Source organism: Beta vulgaris, chromosome 9 (genome assembly GCF_026745355.1).
Source record: "Beta vulgaris subsp. vulgaris cultivar EL10 chromosome 9, EL10.2, whole genome shotgun sequence".
Lineage (NCBI taxonomy): Eukaryota > Viridiplantae > Streptophyta > Magnoliopsida > Caryophyllales > Amaranthaceae > Beta > Beta vulgaris.
The window spans coordinates 52,586,564-52,604,263 of NC_079210.1; the positions used below are offsets into that span (position 1 = coordinate 52,586,564).

Genomic DNA, 17,700 nt, shown 5'->3' on the forward strand with positions numbered 1-17,700 from the left:
TATTAGTGTTTTACATTAAAATAATTAATTATTATTGAGCTAAAATAAATATGATTAGCCCAATTTAATTAATTTAGTCCACTCAAATAACACATCCAAATTAAATTAAACAAATATAATTTGGGTTATAAAGTATTGGGCTAGCCCAGATTACTAGTCCGAATAAGATGGTCAAATGGCAAAGATAAAAAGACTTCCAAGTCATAAACGGGCCCAAACCCATAAATTACCAAGTCCATGAAGGGATCTCCATTCCCTATAAATAGACCTCACATCTCTCAGTTGAGGGGACGGAAAAATCATTATTCTCAAGAGCTCATAAAATTCTCTTAGAATTCTCTCTGCAATTAGTCAACAAGCACATCAAAATTGTGCCGACTATTCAGATACACTCAAACATATTCGACTGAGATTCAAGCTTTGTCAGCCCTCATTCGAATATACCCAAACAAAACTCAAACTCAGGTTGACGTCGACAAAACGTCATCCCACACTCAAACTCAGGTTGACGTTGACAACAGGTCAGTCTACATTCAACTCCACGTCGACACCAACACGTGTCACTCTCAAGCTACGAAACAGAATCAGAGGACTTAGTTTATTTTTCATTATAAACTGTTTACAGAGATTGTACTCAATACATTTATTGAAATATAATTTCTTTGTTACTTTGTTTCTCGTCTTATTTATTTCGACTCGAAATTTTGTGTATACAGTCAGATAAGAGAAGTGTTTCACTTATGTAGTGTGACTGTGTGAGGAAGTATTTTGTAAGAGCGAAGTAGAAAATGACAGGGAGTCAAATTCTTTGACAAAAAGCACGTAGCATTGCTGACCTGCTACGTAAGTTCTAAGTCGGACTCAGCGTATCCCCACAGGCCCGCACCGCATCCGCAAAATTGCGAATGTACCACACACTATCTACCTGGACTGATGGACTCTTTTGGAGTGCAATTATTTCCATTTTCTATTCTTTGCATATTCTCTCTTTTTTTTTTGTATAGGTAAGATTTCTGTTTAACTCAATCAATAGTTACTATTAAATGAATCCTCATCACAAGCAAATTATACAAGACAATTGGACTCCCTTTAAAAAGATGGTTTAGAATCCAATTCATGACCATCATTAATTTGGGGCTTATCTCTTAAATTTCTTTATTATAAAGACCATAATTGAGTAAACTCCCTATTTATAGTATTTGAATATAGAGAGTGTAAAACAAATTGTTTTTAAGGAACTTTAAACAAAAAAGAATCTATAACTAATACTTCTCCATATATGTAGTAATCAATGTTATCAGGATCGTGATCCTACTTTGGATCGTAGGGGTTGGTAGGATCGAATCGGTAGGATCGGATCGTAGGATCGTAAGATCCTACAATTCGGTGAATTAGAGATAATTATACTAAAATATGGTGAGAACCACGTGTTGAAAATTTACACATATTAATAATGATTTTTTTAGTTAGCAAATGATGATAGTTTTTCAATATTATAAGATTGAAGTAACATGCTATCAAAATATAATAGGAGAAATATAATATGTGAAATTATTTTATGATTTTTATACGGTAGGATCGTAGGATCGTAGAATCGTAGAGTCGTAGGATCGTGTTACGATCCTATCATGTGATTTTTTCTGGTTGGGCAGGACCGAAAGATCCTACAAAATTAAGATCCTACGTAGGATCGGGATCGGTGAGGTCCTCCAGGATCGTAAAATCGTAGAATCGTAAGATTCGGATCGGGATTTTAACAACAATGGTAGTAATATATATACTATATAGGCATTCTCATATCTAGTCTTTCAAACTAGAGGTGATCATGGGTTGGGTTGGGTCGGGCCTAAAAAAATTACCCCTTGGTCGGGCCAAAATTTTGTACCTAAAACTCGCTATTTCGGGTCATAACGAGCGGGCTTTTCAGGCCAAAATCGGGCTGGGTCAAAAAATCATACTAAAAAGTCATTTTTAGCTTGCCCGAAGCAAAAAAAAATCGGGACAGGTCGGGTCCTCAAGGCGGGCCAAGAATTCTACCCAAAATCCGAGCCAAATCGAACCGGATCGGACCAAAATGATCAGCTCTATTTCAGACCATGAAATAGAGTGTGAAGTATTTGAATTGATCCTCACGTGTTGATAAATATATTATGAATAAAGGTGAGGCTGTAATTTTTTATGTAAGGTCATTGCGCGTAATCTTACTCTTATGTAATCATTCTTTATTTTTGAAGTGGTCTATCTATTTTTTAGTGTATAAGAATATAATTTTTGGTTTCAATAGGACGTCGTGTTCAAAATCCCAAGTTCCTATCTTGCTAGTTCTTTGTACTTAGGGATTTAGTTATCTTGGACTCTTGGTACTTAGAAGCTAACCAAATAAACTTCTTTAGCTAGTAGTATACGTATAACAAATGAACAATCTAGCATGGTCCATTTTTATGGGTGTTAAATTAGTTTCTTAATATACTACCTTTGGTAATTAGCCTACACTACCCTGGTTAACTAATGTTCTTGAGCATCAGTCATTGGTTTATTGACGTTTCACTTTCATGTTTGGTGACCTCTCTTTGTACTTCTAAATTTTCTTTGTACCATTGTCTTTTGGCTTCGTTATACCAAATAATTTGGGATGCCAAAGTTGTTCTAAAAGTTTTAAACTTTCTTTTTTTACCTATAAGGTACTTAAACTTACCCAAGTTTTATAAAGATATTGGGATGTCATGCATGGCAGATTGGGAGATTGGCAGATTGGCAGTTGCTTATCTTCGGAACAATATAGCTCTGTTGTCATAACTCCGAGTCAATTAAAGTCGGGCAGATTTATGAGTTTAAGTTATCGTCAACAGATTTTCATAAGAATTTCTTGCAGTACTTTATATGTCATAGACTTACAAAGATGTATGCCAAATGTTTAAATACCTAGAATTTTTACAATAGCACATGACAACAAACTAGGATTGGGGTTGGTTCAAGTGGTGAAGTTTTCTATCTTTCCTAGTAAATTCTATGGTTCAATTCTTATTCCAAGTATTTGCTTGGAATTTAAGGGGGAACGGGACGTTGAGGGTGTTTGGCTTGTAATAAGTCTCTAGATGGGGTCCTGGTGCGATAGTTCAGAGAATTTTTTTCTTACCTTTTAAAAAATATGACAACAAACTACTCCCTTTAGTTCTTTTTGATTTGTTCATTTCACTTTAGGGCATAACTAAGCAGGAAGTCCAAAATTGAGAGAGAAAATTATAAGGTGGGTTATTATATTAAAATCCACATTGGTGGAAAAATAGTAGAAAGTAGATATATGCGACATGTTACCAATAAAAATAATCAGCAACAGTGTGTTGTGTGTATATTAAATCGAAATGGAGGGAGTATATATACGATGAGTATTTTTTTTGGGTCCCCTTTCGGGAACCTCGTGGTAAGATGAATTTCCTCCGGGTTGCCCTCGCACAGACTCACTTAGAGGCCCAACAAGCCATACCTTGGTCTCACACGACAGAAATAGCAAGTCATATCATTAAACCCAAGGGTCCTTGATATATACGTGATGAGTATTGCCTCAATGAATATTAACTAGCAATTTTTAACCGTACATGTCAAAATACATGCTGAATATAGGGTTATTCACGAGTCGGATTGAGCAAAAAGTTGGGTTATTGATGCTCGACTCAACACTTAACACTTAGTTGCATTTGAGCTCTAGTTGAGTTTCGACCTTCTTAGAAATTTTACATATCCTTAAATTTTAATTTCAACCTTAAATTACAATTTTGTAAACTTATTTTGCTTGTTTGACCAGCTGACCAACATTCTACACATTATTAATTACTATATTTCAAAGTTAAATCTTATAGTGTGAAACATAAGATTTATTATATAAAAAAAATGATTACAAGTCTTTTCATGATCTTCTAGCGTTGGACACATTGACTCATAGTACGAGCTTGACACCTAAAATTTCGAGTCGATTTCAAATAGTTAACGAGTTAGTTATCCTCATTAGCATTTTTATTGGTGTCCAATCTTTTCAAATGAGAAAGAAAGGAAGAGAAAAGGACATTGTTAAAGAGACGGTAGAGATTAAGGCCAAAAACAAGAAAAAGACGTGTTTTTGTCGACTTTGTACTTGTTCATTAGTCCACAAAATATGCTGTTTTAATTTGTTGGTCAAAACCTTTAGATGGCTAAATAGCACGTACGATCGATATGGGTCATAGAGAATACTACCTTAAATAATTTGAGTAATGTTTTGTGGCTGAGGAAGAGGATGGGTTTTGGTGATATTCATACACAAAAGCCAAACTGTTTGCTTAGCTAGCTTGTAGCAAAGGATTTGATGTAACTTGCCTTTGCATGAAGCATGAAAATACGGGATTCTTCTTTGTATTTAATGTCATAGGTAACGTTGGGGGAAAAATTTTACTGTGTCATACACTGTTATAGTACAAAGTGTACAAGAAATGTTGCACCTTAAATCCTTAATGGCTAATAACGAGTACTTAGTAATGGTAGCGTTTTTAGTAATGTTTTCTTGGCTTTTAGTTTGTAAGTACTTTGTACTAGCATTTTATGTAAATGTTAACAATAGGTTTTGGAATTGTTTGGTATATCTTACGTCTAAGTAGTAGCAAAGCTGCTTCGATGATAAGTGTTATTAATGATGGTTGTAGATTGGGATATATTAACAAGTAATCGTGGTCGATGTAAAAAACAAAAAACAAAAAAAAACATGCAATTGTGGTTGTGCAAGACTACAAGCAATCATGAAAACTACTATGTTAAAAAAAAATTATTATTGAAGCATACACCAATTGACAAGGTGATCTTGTTAGACACCAAACCATGCGCTCATGGTCTCATGGATACATGGTAGGTCCTAAGTTTGAGTTTGGTGTCGTGGAGGATCCAGCTTAGGTTCAGTGGGTTCAACTAAATTACTGATGACATATGAATGGAAAAATTTTAAAATCCATATAATAAATGAGATGACTTTTTAAAATGAATATAAGATGACTTATTTAACTAATATTAAATTGTAGCACAGAAAAAACCCAGAAAATTGCTCGAACCTAAATACTAGTTAGCCTATATTTTTTTGCACCTTAAATTTGTTTCACATATATAGTGTTTGATTGTTTGATTCTAGCCTCATACCTCAACAACTTGAAAGAAGAAGATGTTGTAAGAGAAAATGGGCCACATATACATGGTAAGCATTATTTTACTTTGGAGCACGTTTGCTTCGTGATTTTTGGGATCTAAGAAATGGTATGTATCAATTATCGATTACTTTTATTTTTGCTTGGTTCAACCATTCATCAATCTATTACCATTACTTGATGGTAAAGGACTCCCCCAATTTGTTACCCTTTTCTCCCCCTCAAATAACAAAACATATTTTATGGTGGTAGTGATTACCATTCCATTTCCATTCCAGGGTTTGAACCAAACATCTAATAAAACTAACCATTTTTATTATCATTTTTCTCCTCTATTTGTTTCTATTCCCTTTTCATTACATAACTTGAACCAAACGACCCCTTAATTTACAGAATAACCTATTCTTTTAAAGTTATAACAAGGTATTGATTTTGTTTAGTGAGCACACTACCTACCTTTTCCTCCTTTAATTTAACTCGTTTTAAAATGTTATTTTCACAAAGAATTCTCCATTAATTGCCTATGAACTAGTCTTAACGTGTCTACTAAATATCCAATCAAACTTCATTAGAGATTAGTGATCCTAGATAAAGCCAATTAAGCATCAATGCGACTGTGTTCATCACTAATTTTCCCCAAACTTGAATAAATGACTCGTCCATGACCGTAAAAGGGGATTTATGTCATGTAAGAAGCAAGTGTTTATGTCGCCATTGTGCATTTGTGGAATATCACAATTGATGTAAGAGACATAAATGCTTATAGTTGTATAACTCAATGATTACACTGATTAGAAGTTTAATCACACACGTCAAAAATTTGAAGTGGCCGATTGACAACAATTGATGTTTAATTCTGTTTCAAATAGGAGTAGTATATACATGGACTTGTGTAGTTTGGGATTCACTTGCTTTAACTAATGCCCCTGTTTTATTTTAAAAAAAAAATTTACGAGAGGAAACTGATTAAAGTAGAAAGGACTTTTTGAAACGGGTGGAGCATTTGCCTTTAACAAATTAAGTAAACAAATAGATTAGGAGTCGGGCGATGTCTCACTGTTTTTTCCTACCAACTTATATTATCCTATATTCCAATACTTATTATAATATTGTTTTTTTATAGGAATACTTATTATAATATTGTTGGTGGTGCTGTTTTGGTATTAGAAAGCGATGAAGCGCACTCATGTAAGTTGACAGTATTCAATCTTGGAATTTGGACATCATTTTCATAGGACTTTACCAACTAAACTATATGTCCTCTAATTTCCAGTTACAATGAATTTCATGTTTTCCTTATTAGTTGCACTTTTTGTATTTTCAATTAATTACATCCAATAGTGAGATTATTTCACTTACATAACCAACTAATATTAATAACTTTACATAAAAAGACTTTAATTTTGACATGATGGTACCACAATAAAAGCGCAGTCATCTTTAGTTCTTTTACTCAACCAAATAATACACCGCATCTTTAATTATTTATATATGATGCTAGCTAGTCTTTCTTATATATTTTTGCTTCACATTAATAGTCATATATGAAGATTGAGGAATAGTTTATGATGTTTAGACGAATGTGTCAATTTTTTTTAATGAAGTAACTATCATCATGATTAAACTTTCTAATATGATAGTATGTAAAATTAGTGGTAAGGAGATGGTAATATTTGAAAATTTTAAATACGTTAAGATTATTGATTAAGGAGATGATGATACTAAAAAGCATTCTCACCATAGCTAATCCCAAAGTGGTACCTCTGTTTGCTATATAGGGCTCTCGCTCTATTCTCTTTAGACTTTAAGTGTGGAACTTTAACTTGTAAACAATGATTTGTCATCTAAAGACATATCATTGTCTTTTTAGTCAAACTATTTACATTATTACAAGAATCATAACTATACATAAGACTCTTTAGAAAATTGAGATCAATCTTACTCCTATATGAAATGAAACATAACGATCATTAGAAAATATGTCCACCATAATAATTTTTGGAGGACATTTCATTACAAGTTTACAACCGTTGATATAAAACACCATCGGATTTAGAGGTGGCAATGACTAATGAGACGAGATAACTTGCGAGTTACTCGAGATCGACTTGGTCAAAATTCGGTCAGAGCTCGACTCGAGATGTTAGTAAGTCGAGTTGAGCAACTCGATACTCGACTCGGAAACTCGTGAGAAGCTTAAATACCCAATTATCAATAACAAAATACCTAAATTCAATATTTTTCTACCTTATTATTGCTTTTAACATGAGACACTTACAAGCTACTCGAAATCTACTCGATCAAAACTCGACTTGTCAATGCTCGACTCGGTCAAAGCTCGGATGAAACTCGGTCAAAGCTCGACTCGACTCAAACTCGACTCGAAATGCTTACGAGGCGAGTCGAGCTAGCTCAAACTCAATCTCGACTCACATCATTGCCACCTCTAGTCGGACCCATAATAACCTTAAAAATCAAAAGTTGTCTTTTAAAATAGAAGCTACTTATAGAGCATTTAATAAATAGAGATTCTATAATGTTCTTGAGTTCACATCTCACTTAACTTACCGTCGACAAATTTACTGATAGTAACTCTTAGATCTATATGGTAACCTTAAACAGACATATTGGTTATAAATTCAAGTAATTTTGAATAAATGACTTGACAATTTTATAAAAATAATAGATAGTCTCCCAAATATTTTCAACCTTCCCCTTTTTGAGCAAAGCTTTGCTGCATAGTTCTGTAAAGGTCTCAATAAACAACATTTCAAAATCATTACAAAGCCACTACACTTTGCTAAACAGAGTACTTTTATGTTTATTATATGAATTCAATAATTAGTTTCTTACTTTATACTCTTATTACTAAGAAAGCATATGATATATGATTGTTATATTCTAACTTTAGACCGTCACACATGGGAAGATCTGCCATCAAGCCATAACCTTGTATTATCAAATATGAATCATAGTATATATTACAAATTAGATACATGAATAGTCTACCTGCTCAAATTTCAATTAAGTTTTTTTTCTTTTATTATAAGATGCATGTATACAGACATGCATATATAGATATATAGATAGCATTACTTATTAGATTGGACACGCAACATATGTGAATAAGAAGTAGGGAAGTAACTTTTTTCCTATTTCTTTTGTCAGTGTGAAATCTGCCAGAGCACAACTTCCCCCACCACCCTACTATATCATGGGTTCCCAAATTTTTATATTTCAAATATCTATCTTTATTATGAAAAATATATATACTTTTTTTTCTTGTTTTGACTTTTAATATTATTCACATACCTTTGACTATCACATGTAGGGATGACAACAGGCCGGACTTAGATCAGATTATGTATAATCCAACTCCGACCCTACAAGAAGTCGAATTTTAAATCTGAGTCCGACTCCGAAAATCCGATTCTGAATCCGACTTAAAATCCAAACATTCGAATCCGAATACGGTCCGACTTATTTTTCTGCCTATTTTTTTTTATAATAGAATAGTCTTCTATAATACAATAATCTAATCATTATAATTTATTCTAATAATAATATGGAAATCTTATATAGTGCAAATACTCTAAATATTACTATTCTTTTTAACAATTATTTCTTGTATGGGAAAATCCTATATAATATAATTGGCTGAAAGTCGAAGTCAGGCTATACATAAATAATACATTAACAGAAGTAAGAAAAAAGGATTGATTGACTCAAAGTCGGAGTTAGACTCGGATGTAGAAATTATATTATGAGATCCGACTCTGACCCTCCTCCGACTCAAAATCAGACATTTTAAACGAAACCTGATTACTTTTTGTTGGAGTCGTCTCGAATTTTTTCTTTCGAATCGGAGCGGACTAAGGTCTGATTTAGACTGGATTGTCATTCCTAATCACATGTGATTAATACTTAAAAGGAAAAATATAGTCATGTGAAATCTTGTTAGATTTGTTTCGATGTATACTTTTTAAAAATCAACTTTTTGTAATATTTACTTATTAATAATTAAAAATATTTCCTACGTTTGGAAATAAACGAAACACTTTTTTATTTTATGTGAGATTTTTTTAAAAAAATTGCATCACCTAAAAAATCAAATCAAATAAATAAACACTTTTCTTAGAAAAACTGCACATACAATAGCACAATAAAAATTAGCTTCATTTGGTTCAGTAGATGTTTTTTTAAAAATAAAAAATAATACACTTCCCAAAAAAGCAACATATTTAAATACTTGGGTAGAGGCAGTTGTTCACTCATCTTTCCATATTTTCTCTCTCTTCTTTCTTTCTCTCTAGTTTTCTCTGATCTTCTCTCCTCCCAAAAATGGAGTCTTCAAGTGATGAAGAAAGAAAGATGAATGGACATAACCAAGATGAAGAAGAAACTTCAAAGAAGAAAAAGGGTGGTTTTATTACTATGCCATTTATCATAGGTATAATTACTCAATTACCCTCATTAAATTATAATTTTCTTTTTTGGGTTTTACATTGTTATTTTGAGATTGAATGAATACTAATTTTTTTTGAAATTTAATGATTGAGCAGCAAATGAGTCATTTGAGAAGGTAGCAAGTTATGGATTAACACCAAATATGATACTTTATTTGATGAAAGATTACAAGATGAGCTTAGCAAAAGGCCAGAATTTGCTCTTTTTTTGGACAGCTGCTACTAATTTCTTGCCTCTTATCGGTGCTTTTGTTGCTGATTCTTATCTCGGTCGTTTTCTTACCATTGGTATTGGTTCCATCATCAGTCTTTTGGTAAAATTTTATCACCTCTTCATTCTCTTCCTTTATTTATTAATCTATATATAGTCCGTCTATAATGTTTCCTACTTCGTCCGTTTCATATTACTCAGCTACACTTCTCAATTTTCAGACTCTTAGACAATTTTTGAAAGAGAGAGGTAGAGAGTAAAAAGAGAAGGGATCCATATTAGAAGGAAGAGATAGTAGCAAGTAATGTGAAACTTATCATAATAAAAAATGTAGCGAATATTTTGAAACAGAGGAAATAGTACACCTTAGCTTGTTATGTTCCTGTAACAAGCTAAGCTCGCATACTTTACACATGATCTTTTACACTTTTTACATTAACGTAAAAATAATTTTTGTTTTCGAGAGCACTTAAGAATTTAGCTTTCGAAAAAAAAAATTAAGTTAGAAGTGTAACGGTGATAGTTGTCAAAGCACATGATAGTGTTTTGTTTAACGCAGTTTGGAGTCAGCAAGGTCCACAGTAGTACATAAGTCACAATTATTTGACTTTTTTTGTTTTTTTAAAAAGAAAATTAGAAATTATATAAATTTTTTAACGTCTAAATTTATTTTTAATGCGTGTTGGCTAATGTTCACATGGTATGTACGAGTAGGGGGGTCCGTGGTTCTTGTCCTAAATAATTAACAACTTTTTGCATCCTTTTTGAACTTTTTTCCTCAAGTTGTCCCTTCAAATTTTATTTTTTTTGGTGTGTATACTAGAATAATTTCCTTCTTTTATTGATCTTATTGATTAATGAATACAAGTCCAAATGACATAATTTTAAGAGTATTATTGAAATTATAATTAATTTCTCCATTTTTTTTACTTGCGATATTATCTTAACAAGGAAATAATTAATTACTTGCAATACTTTTTATTTTATTTTTTTTTCTCTCCGCCTCTTTCGAATCATACGAGACCCTCTCTTTTTCTCCTCTTTATTTCTCTCTTATCCAAATTTTGCATTCGAGTTGGCAAAAAAAAAAATGCTGCAAGTAAAAAAATAAAATAAAGGAAGTATATTTTTTTGGGTTGCTACTTTGCTAGAATTTGAAGTAGTGATGGTGAAGGAACCGTCAAACTAGTTCCTAGGGGGGACTTCTTTCTCAATTAGCGGAACGGCGGTGATTACTTAGCTTATTATTAAACTAATTATTTATGTGTTTCAAAGTATTTTGTTACACTTTTTTAATTGGGATGTTTTATATTAGAAATTGAGAGGCAATCTACAAGTAGGCTAAGTGTAGTTAAGATTGAGGTATTGTGAACGATAGGTCACATGTTCGAATCTCCCTTTTTTTTCTTTTTTATTACTTTGTACTGCATTCGTGGCTCATATGGGTCAAAAAAAACAAGTAGGCCAAGTGTTCTCCACCTCAGTTTCTCTACTAATGGTTAATTTAATTGGAAGTAGTTTCCATTTCAGAAATCATAATTATTTTCAAATAGTGTTTCCTTCGTTTTTTTAGTTGCAACAGAGTTTTCAACATGTCAATATGCAACTTCAACTATTAATGTCTTTAAAATTTTGTATATATTTATAATTTATTAAAGGTGAATAACCTACGCAATGTGTATCTCCGTAATTATTTTCACTACCTTGTTAAACAAAGGAAAATGATTCTTGTAACTATAAGAATCCAAAAGTGGAAAGATTAAGGAACAAATTAAGTATCAATAACACCACCTAGTACATGATATTACAATTTTAGGTAATATATTTAATGTTTATTTTTAGCCTCTAGGGTTGTACATATCAAAATTGTAGAAATAAGTAGTCTCATACTCTCATGGACAAGGTTTGACCACAATAGTGAAATGTTTAATCACACTATATATGTTGAGATGTCGATGTCATTTAACTTAGTTGGTAAAGTCTTTTGGGATGGTACACGAGTGTCAAGACAAATCCCGTCTACATCACTGCGCTTAATCGCAATAGGAGTACATCAGTACAAGTACAACATTGATACCTTTTCAATGTTTTTATATAGTGCCAGCTTAAGAAGCACTGGAAATAATGAGAACAACCCAATACAATGATACATGGTGCATTTGTTTGATTATTGATTAACCAAAGCTTATTTAGTGAAATAAACCTCGGGAAAGATAACCAATATGATGATACTAAGACCTGCTATATTTATATGTGATTCCATTTGCTATCATAATTGCGCCGGCTCACAAGTCGAGAAATAAACAGAGAGGACATCCAATGAGGAGCTGTGGTTTTTAGGGACCACATGACCTGGCTTCTCTTAAGATATGATGAAGTAGTGCGTGCTTGTATCATTAATTTATCCTTCCAAATCTATGTAACCAAATTACAAATTATGACAGCTTGAAATCATTAATCTAACCTTCCAAATCTATGTATAACCAAATTACATATTATGACATTTTATGGATTTTGGTAAGATTTAGGGTTATGACTTATGATGACTCAAGCATATTCCACCCTTCTTGGTTCATATGGGTCTAAGGCCTGAACAAGTGCCAAATGGTGGTGTTTGACTGTTCGATTACGAGGTTGGATTGGGTAATATCGAATCATCGTAATTCGGGTAATGGGTCATATAGTTGGATTCGTTTCGATTCAAGCTAGATCATATTCAAGTGTATCAAAAAAAAATGTAAAGCCTACTTTTTGGTTGGGTTGGGTCGTGTCAACTTTGGTTCTAGTTAACCCGAGAGTTCTAGTTTAGACTTTAGAGTACAGTTTGGTTCGAGTTAGTTCAATTCATTAATATGCGGATGATGAGTCATCTGGAATCGAGTCAATTGAGTTGGTCATATACTCATATTTAAGTTTATCAAGACATTTTTATATGAAATTTAACTAAATGTGGGATAGATAAAATTCCGGGTTTGGTTCAGTCAAAAACTCAAAATTGATTCAGGTTAAAATCTTGTTTCTGATTGTGGTTTGGTTATGGGCAAACTTATGAGCATTGGCAAACAATCACAAAATTCATACCTTCAATAGTTTGTAACTTTTCATATTTTGTTTTTTTGTTACTAGTACACAAGTAAAACATGCATGTTTTTAATTTATACTGCATTACTATCTAGAGTAACTGATGTCAGTTATGCTAATCCAATTGAGACTTGAAACTGCATAATTCTGCTAGAAGTGTTTTTATGCAAAAAATCTTAAGACTAAAATTTTGTTAATGCAGGGGACAATCCTTCTGTGGCTGACAACAGTAATACCGCATGCTAAGCCTCCGCCATGCAACCCGTTAGCACCCCAAACCTGTGAATCCCCAACATCAGGACAGTATGCACTCCTCGTGTTCGCCTTTCTTCTCATGTCTATAGGTGCTGGTGGTGTGAGGCCTTGTTCTCAGGCTTTTGGTGCCGATCAAGTGGACCAAAGAGAAAATCCTAATAATAAGAGGGTTTTAGAAACCTTCTTTAACTGGTACTATGCTTGTGCTTGCCTTTCTGTTGTGATTGCTTTGACGGTTATTGTATACATTCAAGATCACTTGGGTTGGAGGATCGGTTTTGGAATTCCGGTAATCCTCATGTTCTTATCGGGCCTCTTCTTCTTCCTCGCCTCTCCTTTCTATGTGATGAATAAGGTTAAAAGGAGTCTTCTTACCAGTCTTGTACAAGTTGCTGTTGCTGCTTTCAGAAACAGAAAAATGACTTTGCCACCTCAAGGATCAAGCGTGCAGTATTATTTTAAGAAGGATTCTACAATAACTGTCCCCAGTGACAGATTAAGGTCTTCTTCTTTTTTTCCTTTTCCAAAAGATTATAATATTCTCTTGATGTTTGCTCAATCTTCTGTATTCTGTACCTAAGGAGACATCTTACATGTTTTTCTTTTTCAATCTTTGACTTTAGGTGCTTGAATAAAGCTTGTATCATTCAAGATCCCACTCATGATATTGGTCCTGACAATTTGGCGAAAAATCCATGGAAACTGTGCACTGTGGAGGAAGTTGAAGAACTAAAGTCACTCATTAGAGTCCTTCCGATTTGGTCAACAGGGGTCATTATGTCCATACACACGAACCAGGGTTCATTCGGTCTTCTCCAGGCAAAAACTATGGATAGACACCTAGGCCCGAAGTTTGAAGTACCAGCTGCTTCATTTGGTACTTTCACGATCATCATCATAGTACTTTGGATTCCAATCTATGATCGTGTACTCCTTCCCTTGGCATCGAAGATTCGTGGCAAACCAGCTCGCCTTGGTGTGAAGATGAGGATGGGGATTGGCCTCTTTTGCACATTCATGTCTATGTTGGTTGCTGGAATAGTGGAACACGTAAGAAGGCAACGTGCTATTAGTCTTGGGTTCGCCAACAATAGTGAAGGTGTACTCCACATGTCTGCCTTTTGGCTTGTATTCCAACATTGCTTTAGTGGCTTATCCGAGGCTTTCAATGGTATCGGACAAACAGAATTCTTCTACTCGGAAATGCCCAAGAGCATGTCGAGCATAGCAACATGTTTATTCGGCGTAGGGATGGCAGTAGCAAGCTTGTTAGCAAGTGTAATACTGAACTTGGTGGATGGAATCACCAAGAAAGGAGGAAAAGATAGTTGGGTTTCAAGCAACATTAACAAAGGTCATTATGACTATTATTATTGGGTTTTAGCTACAATAAGTTTCTTGAATATATTGTATTATGTGTTCTGTAGCTGGTCTTATGGACCTGTTGAGGAGAGAAAAAACAAGGTGATTGATGAAGAAGAGTTGGCTATGCTGAGGTGTGGAAGTCAGCAGCAGAAGGGAGAGCTAAAGGAGGACTTTGGTTTAGTAAAATCAAATTAATTTGGAGGTTGATGTGTATATTTTGGTAAAAAAATTATAATCAATGGTTGATTGATGTACTTTAGTATAAGTAAAATATATGATTTAGAATATAGATGATTGTTGTGCTTGAGTCACTTGGCCTTGTGAAGTATGACCATGTATTTTGTTTTTAGATTTTTTTTTTTTTTAATAGGGGATTTATTTTTCTTTTTTTTTTTTGAGAATTTGGTTGTACTTGAAGTTTGGAATTTGAAGTGATATATGTAATTGAGGTTTTTTTTTTTCTCTTCAAACTTCACTTTTGAGATCCTAATAATTAATAAGGGTAAATGCACTTATGTCTATTTATGTTACTAAAACTTTTGAGTTGTGGTTTTTGGGGGTGATAATATTTTTTTAATCTATCAAATTCTATAATAATAAGTAAATTTTAGATAGACCTATAATATAACTGATTTGAATATACTCGACTTATACTCAAATCAAAAATTCACTTACCTGGATCGGATATGGTCTGAACCTGAATGGATATGATTGACCTATACAAAAATTGAAAATCTCTTCAGCTCGAGATGAACCAAGCCGAATGACACCAACACCCGAGCCGAAAACCTGTTTGCCACCTCTAAAGTTCTCCCTGCAAAGATTTGATCAGTGGTCACCTAGCGCATATAAATAGATAAGATTAATATGCGAGAAGTTATAAATTCTTTTCAATGTGGATTTTAAAAATATTACTTTACACAAAATTTTACTCCCAATAAGTAATTATATGTAAATAGACAAAATTAGTATCTTTGTCAAGAGTATATATGATAATTAATTATTTTAAGTAACATCTCAATTAAGTCCTTCTAAGGTTCGTTTCTTTAACTTATCTTTATTAATTATCATGATAATAAAAAATATTCTTATAGTTTGGAAAAATTCAATAGAAAAATAAGTAAAAGTTTTAAAAAAGTAGAGAATATTTTTGAAAATTTTAAAATAATTATGAAGTTTCGAAATATATGAAAATATAGGAACTTTGGAAAAATTAAGAAAAATTATTAAAATTTCGGAAAAAATAAGTTGAAATGAATGAATCCTTAAACTTCTTAAACTACATATTTATTTAAAATATATGTTAAATAAATTAATTATTTAATCCTTTTGATTATCTAGGCCCGTTTGACATCACTATTTGTTTTTAGTTTTTGGTTTTATGAATATAAAAGTTATATGATATAACAGGTATAATAAACTTAAAATTAGTCATACTTACATTAAACATGTCAATTTTGAAAGCTGACAACATAATATTGTAAACTACTTTTTCTGATTTGCATATTTTTGTTTTTGATTTTTTTTAAAAAAAATGGAAATTGAAAATAGAAAACGATAACGAACGAGTCCTAAAGTAGTGAGTTATGATAAAATACTAATAGTTAGTGGGCAGCTTGCCCACTAACAATTTTTTTTTAAAAAAAGTTACCTTTATGTTAAAACAATATTAAAAAAAAGCTACTCTGTACCAAAAAGTAACATGTGATATCCGACATAAAGCAAAAAATTACAGTGATTTGCTTTCCCTGTTAAGCCTTTTCCCCAAAAAAGTACAATTGGTTATTGATTAAAAAAAAACCTTATTTGTGTGTTTGAAACTCATGTTATTGTTGTATAAACCCCTTTTCGTGTGTTTGAAACCCGTGGTTTGGTTAAACAACCTCTGTTTGTTTATGTAAAAAAGGTTGAAATCTACCTTTTGTCAAAAAGTAAACATGTGATATCTGTCATAAAGCAAAAAGTTACACTGATTTGCATGTCATGTTCAGTTTTTCCCAAAAAGTACAATTGATTTGATAAGATCCCTTGCTTGTGTGTTTGAAACCCTATTTATTGTTAAATCAACATATGTTTGTATGTTTCAAACCCATGTTTTTGTTAAAGCAATCTTTTATTACGTATGTAAAAAATGTTAAAATGACAATATTAGCTTTATTGATGACAGACTACCGACTAATTATTAGCGTTTTATCACTCCTTCTTAAATAGCTAAAATGAGTTGCCAAACATAACCGAATACCGAAGCTCAATGAACGAGGTAGCTCAGTTTGCTCTAAACGTTTCTTTTCCTCAAAAACCGGAAGAGAGGCCCAACAATCAGAAGACTGTGAGATGATGTGATTCTTTTTTGCATGTTTCATTCCCTAGTTAACCGGAAAGCAAGGCCCAACACATCTAGACCATCTGACATTTGACACAGCCTAGCCCAAACCCCATGTACCTATTGACAATTGACATGACTTCTCTTTGTGCCAATTATTTGGGTATTTGTGATTAAAGTATTACTCCCTCGAGTTTGTCTAGGCAACCAACCGTTTGAGTCTTTTAGGAGACTCAAACAGGGGCAATTTGGTCATTTTAAGCTTTGGAAATTTCACTCGCGTGTTGTTTGGTACCAATGCTAGGTTAGATTGGTACATTGTCCGAAAATTTTGATACCAAAGTAAGGTTGCTTGGTACCAATCCTGATAACAATGTGATACCAATACCAGGTTATAATGGTACCAATGTGAGTGTTTGAGTCTTTTTTGGACTCAAACAGTTGGTTACCAAGGCTTTCTCTTACTCCCTCCTTCCCGAAATATAATTCCCATTTTTTTTTACACAGTTTTCGAGATGTATCTTTGACATATTATATTTTCTATTTCGTATTAGTAAAAAATACTTCCTCCATCCCAAAATATAGTTCCGATTTCTTTTTGCACAGTCTGCGAGATGTATCTTTGACCTATTATATCTTCAATTTCGTATTAGTAAAAAATATAAAAAAATTGATATTATGAATGTACACGTTGAAACGAATCCAACAAGACCCCACATGAATATGTTTTCTTGTATACATTAATGAGAATATTTTGATCAAAGATTTTAAAATTTGACTCCCAAAATAGAAATGGGAACTATATTTTGGGACGAAGGGAGTATAAAAAATTGATAT

The 17,700-nt window shown here is 32.8% G+C and overlaps 1 protein-coding gene across 1 annotated transcript; it reads left to right on the forward strand.

Annotated features, from left to right (window-relative positions):
* The first annotated feature begins 9,413 nt into the window (after positions 1 to 9,413).
* On the forward strand, positions 9,414 to 15,000 carry LOC104904715 (protein NRT1/ PTR FAMILY 1.2). The gene is made up of 4 exons (XM_010693074.4): positions 9,414 to 9,612; positions 9,725 to 9,942; positions 13,123 to 13,676; positions 13,799 to 15,000. The coding sequence occupies exons 1-4, from the start codon at positions 9,504 to 9,506 to the stop codon at positions 14,733 to 14,735; spliced, it is 1,818 nt and encodes a 605-aa protein (XP_010691376.1). The 5' UTR covers positions 9,414 to 9,503; the 3' UTR covers positions 14,736 to 15,000.
* The last annotated feature ends 2,700 nt before the right edge of the window (positions 15,001 to 17,700 follow it).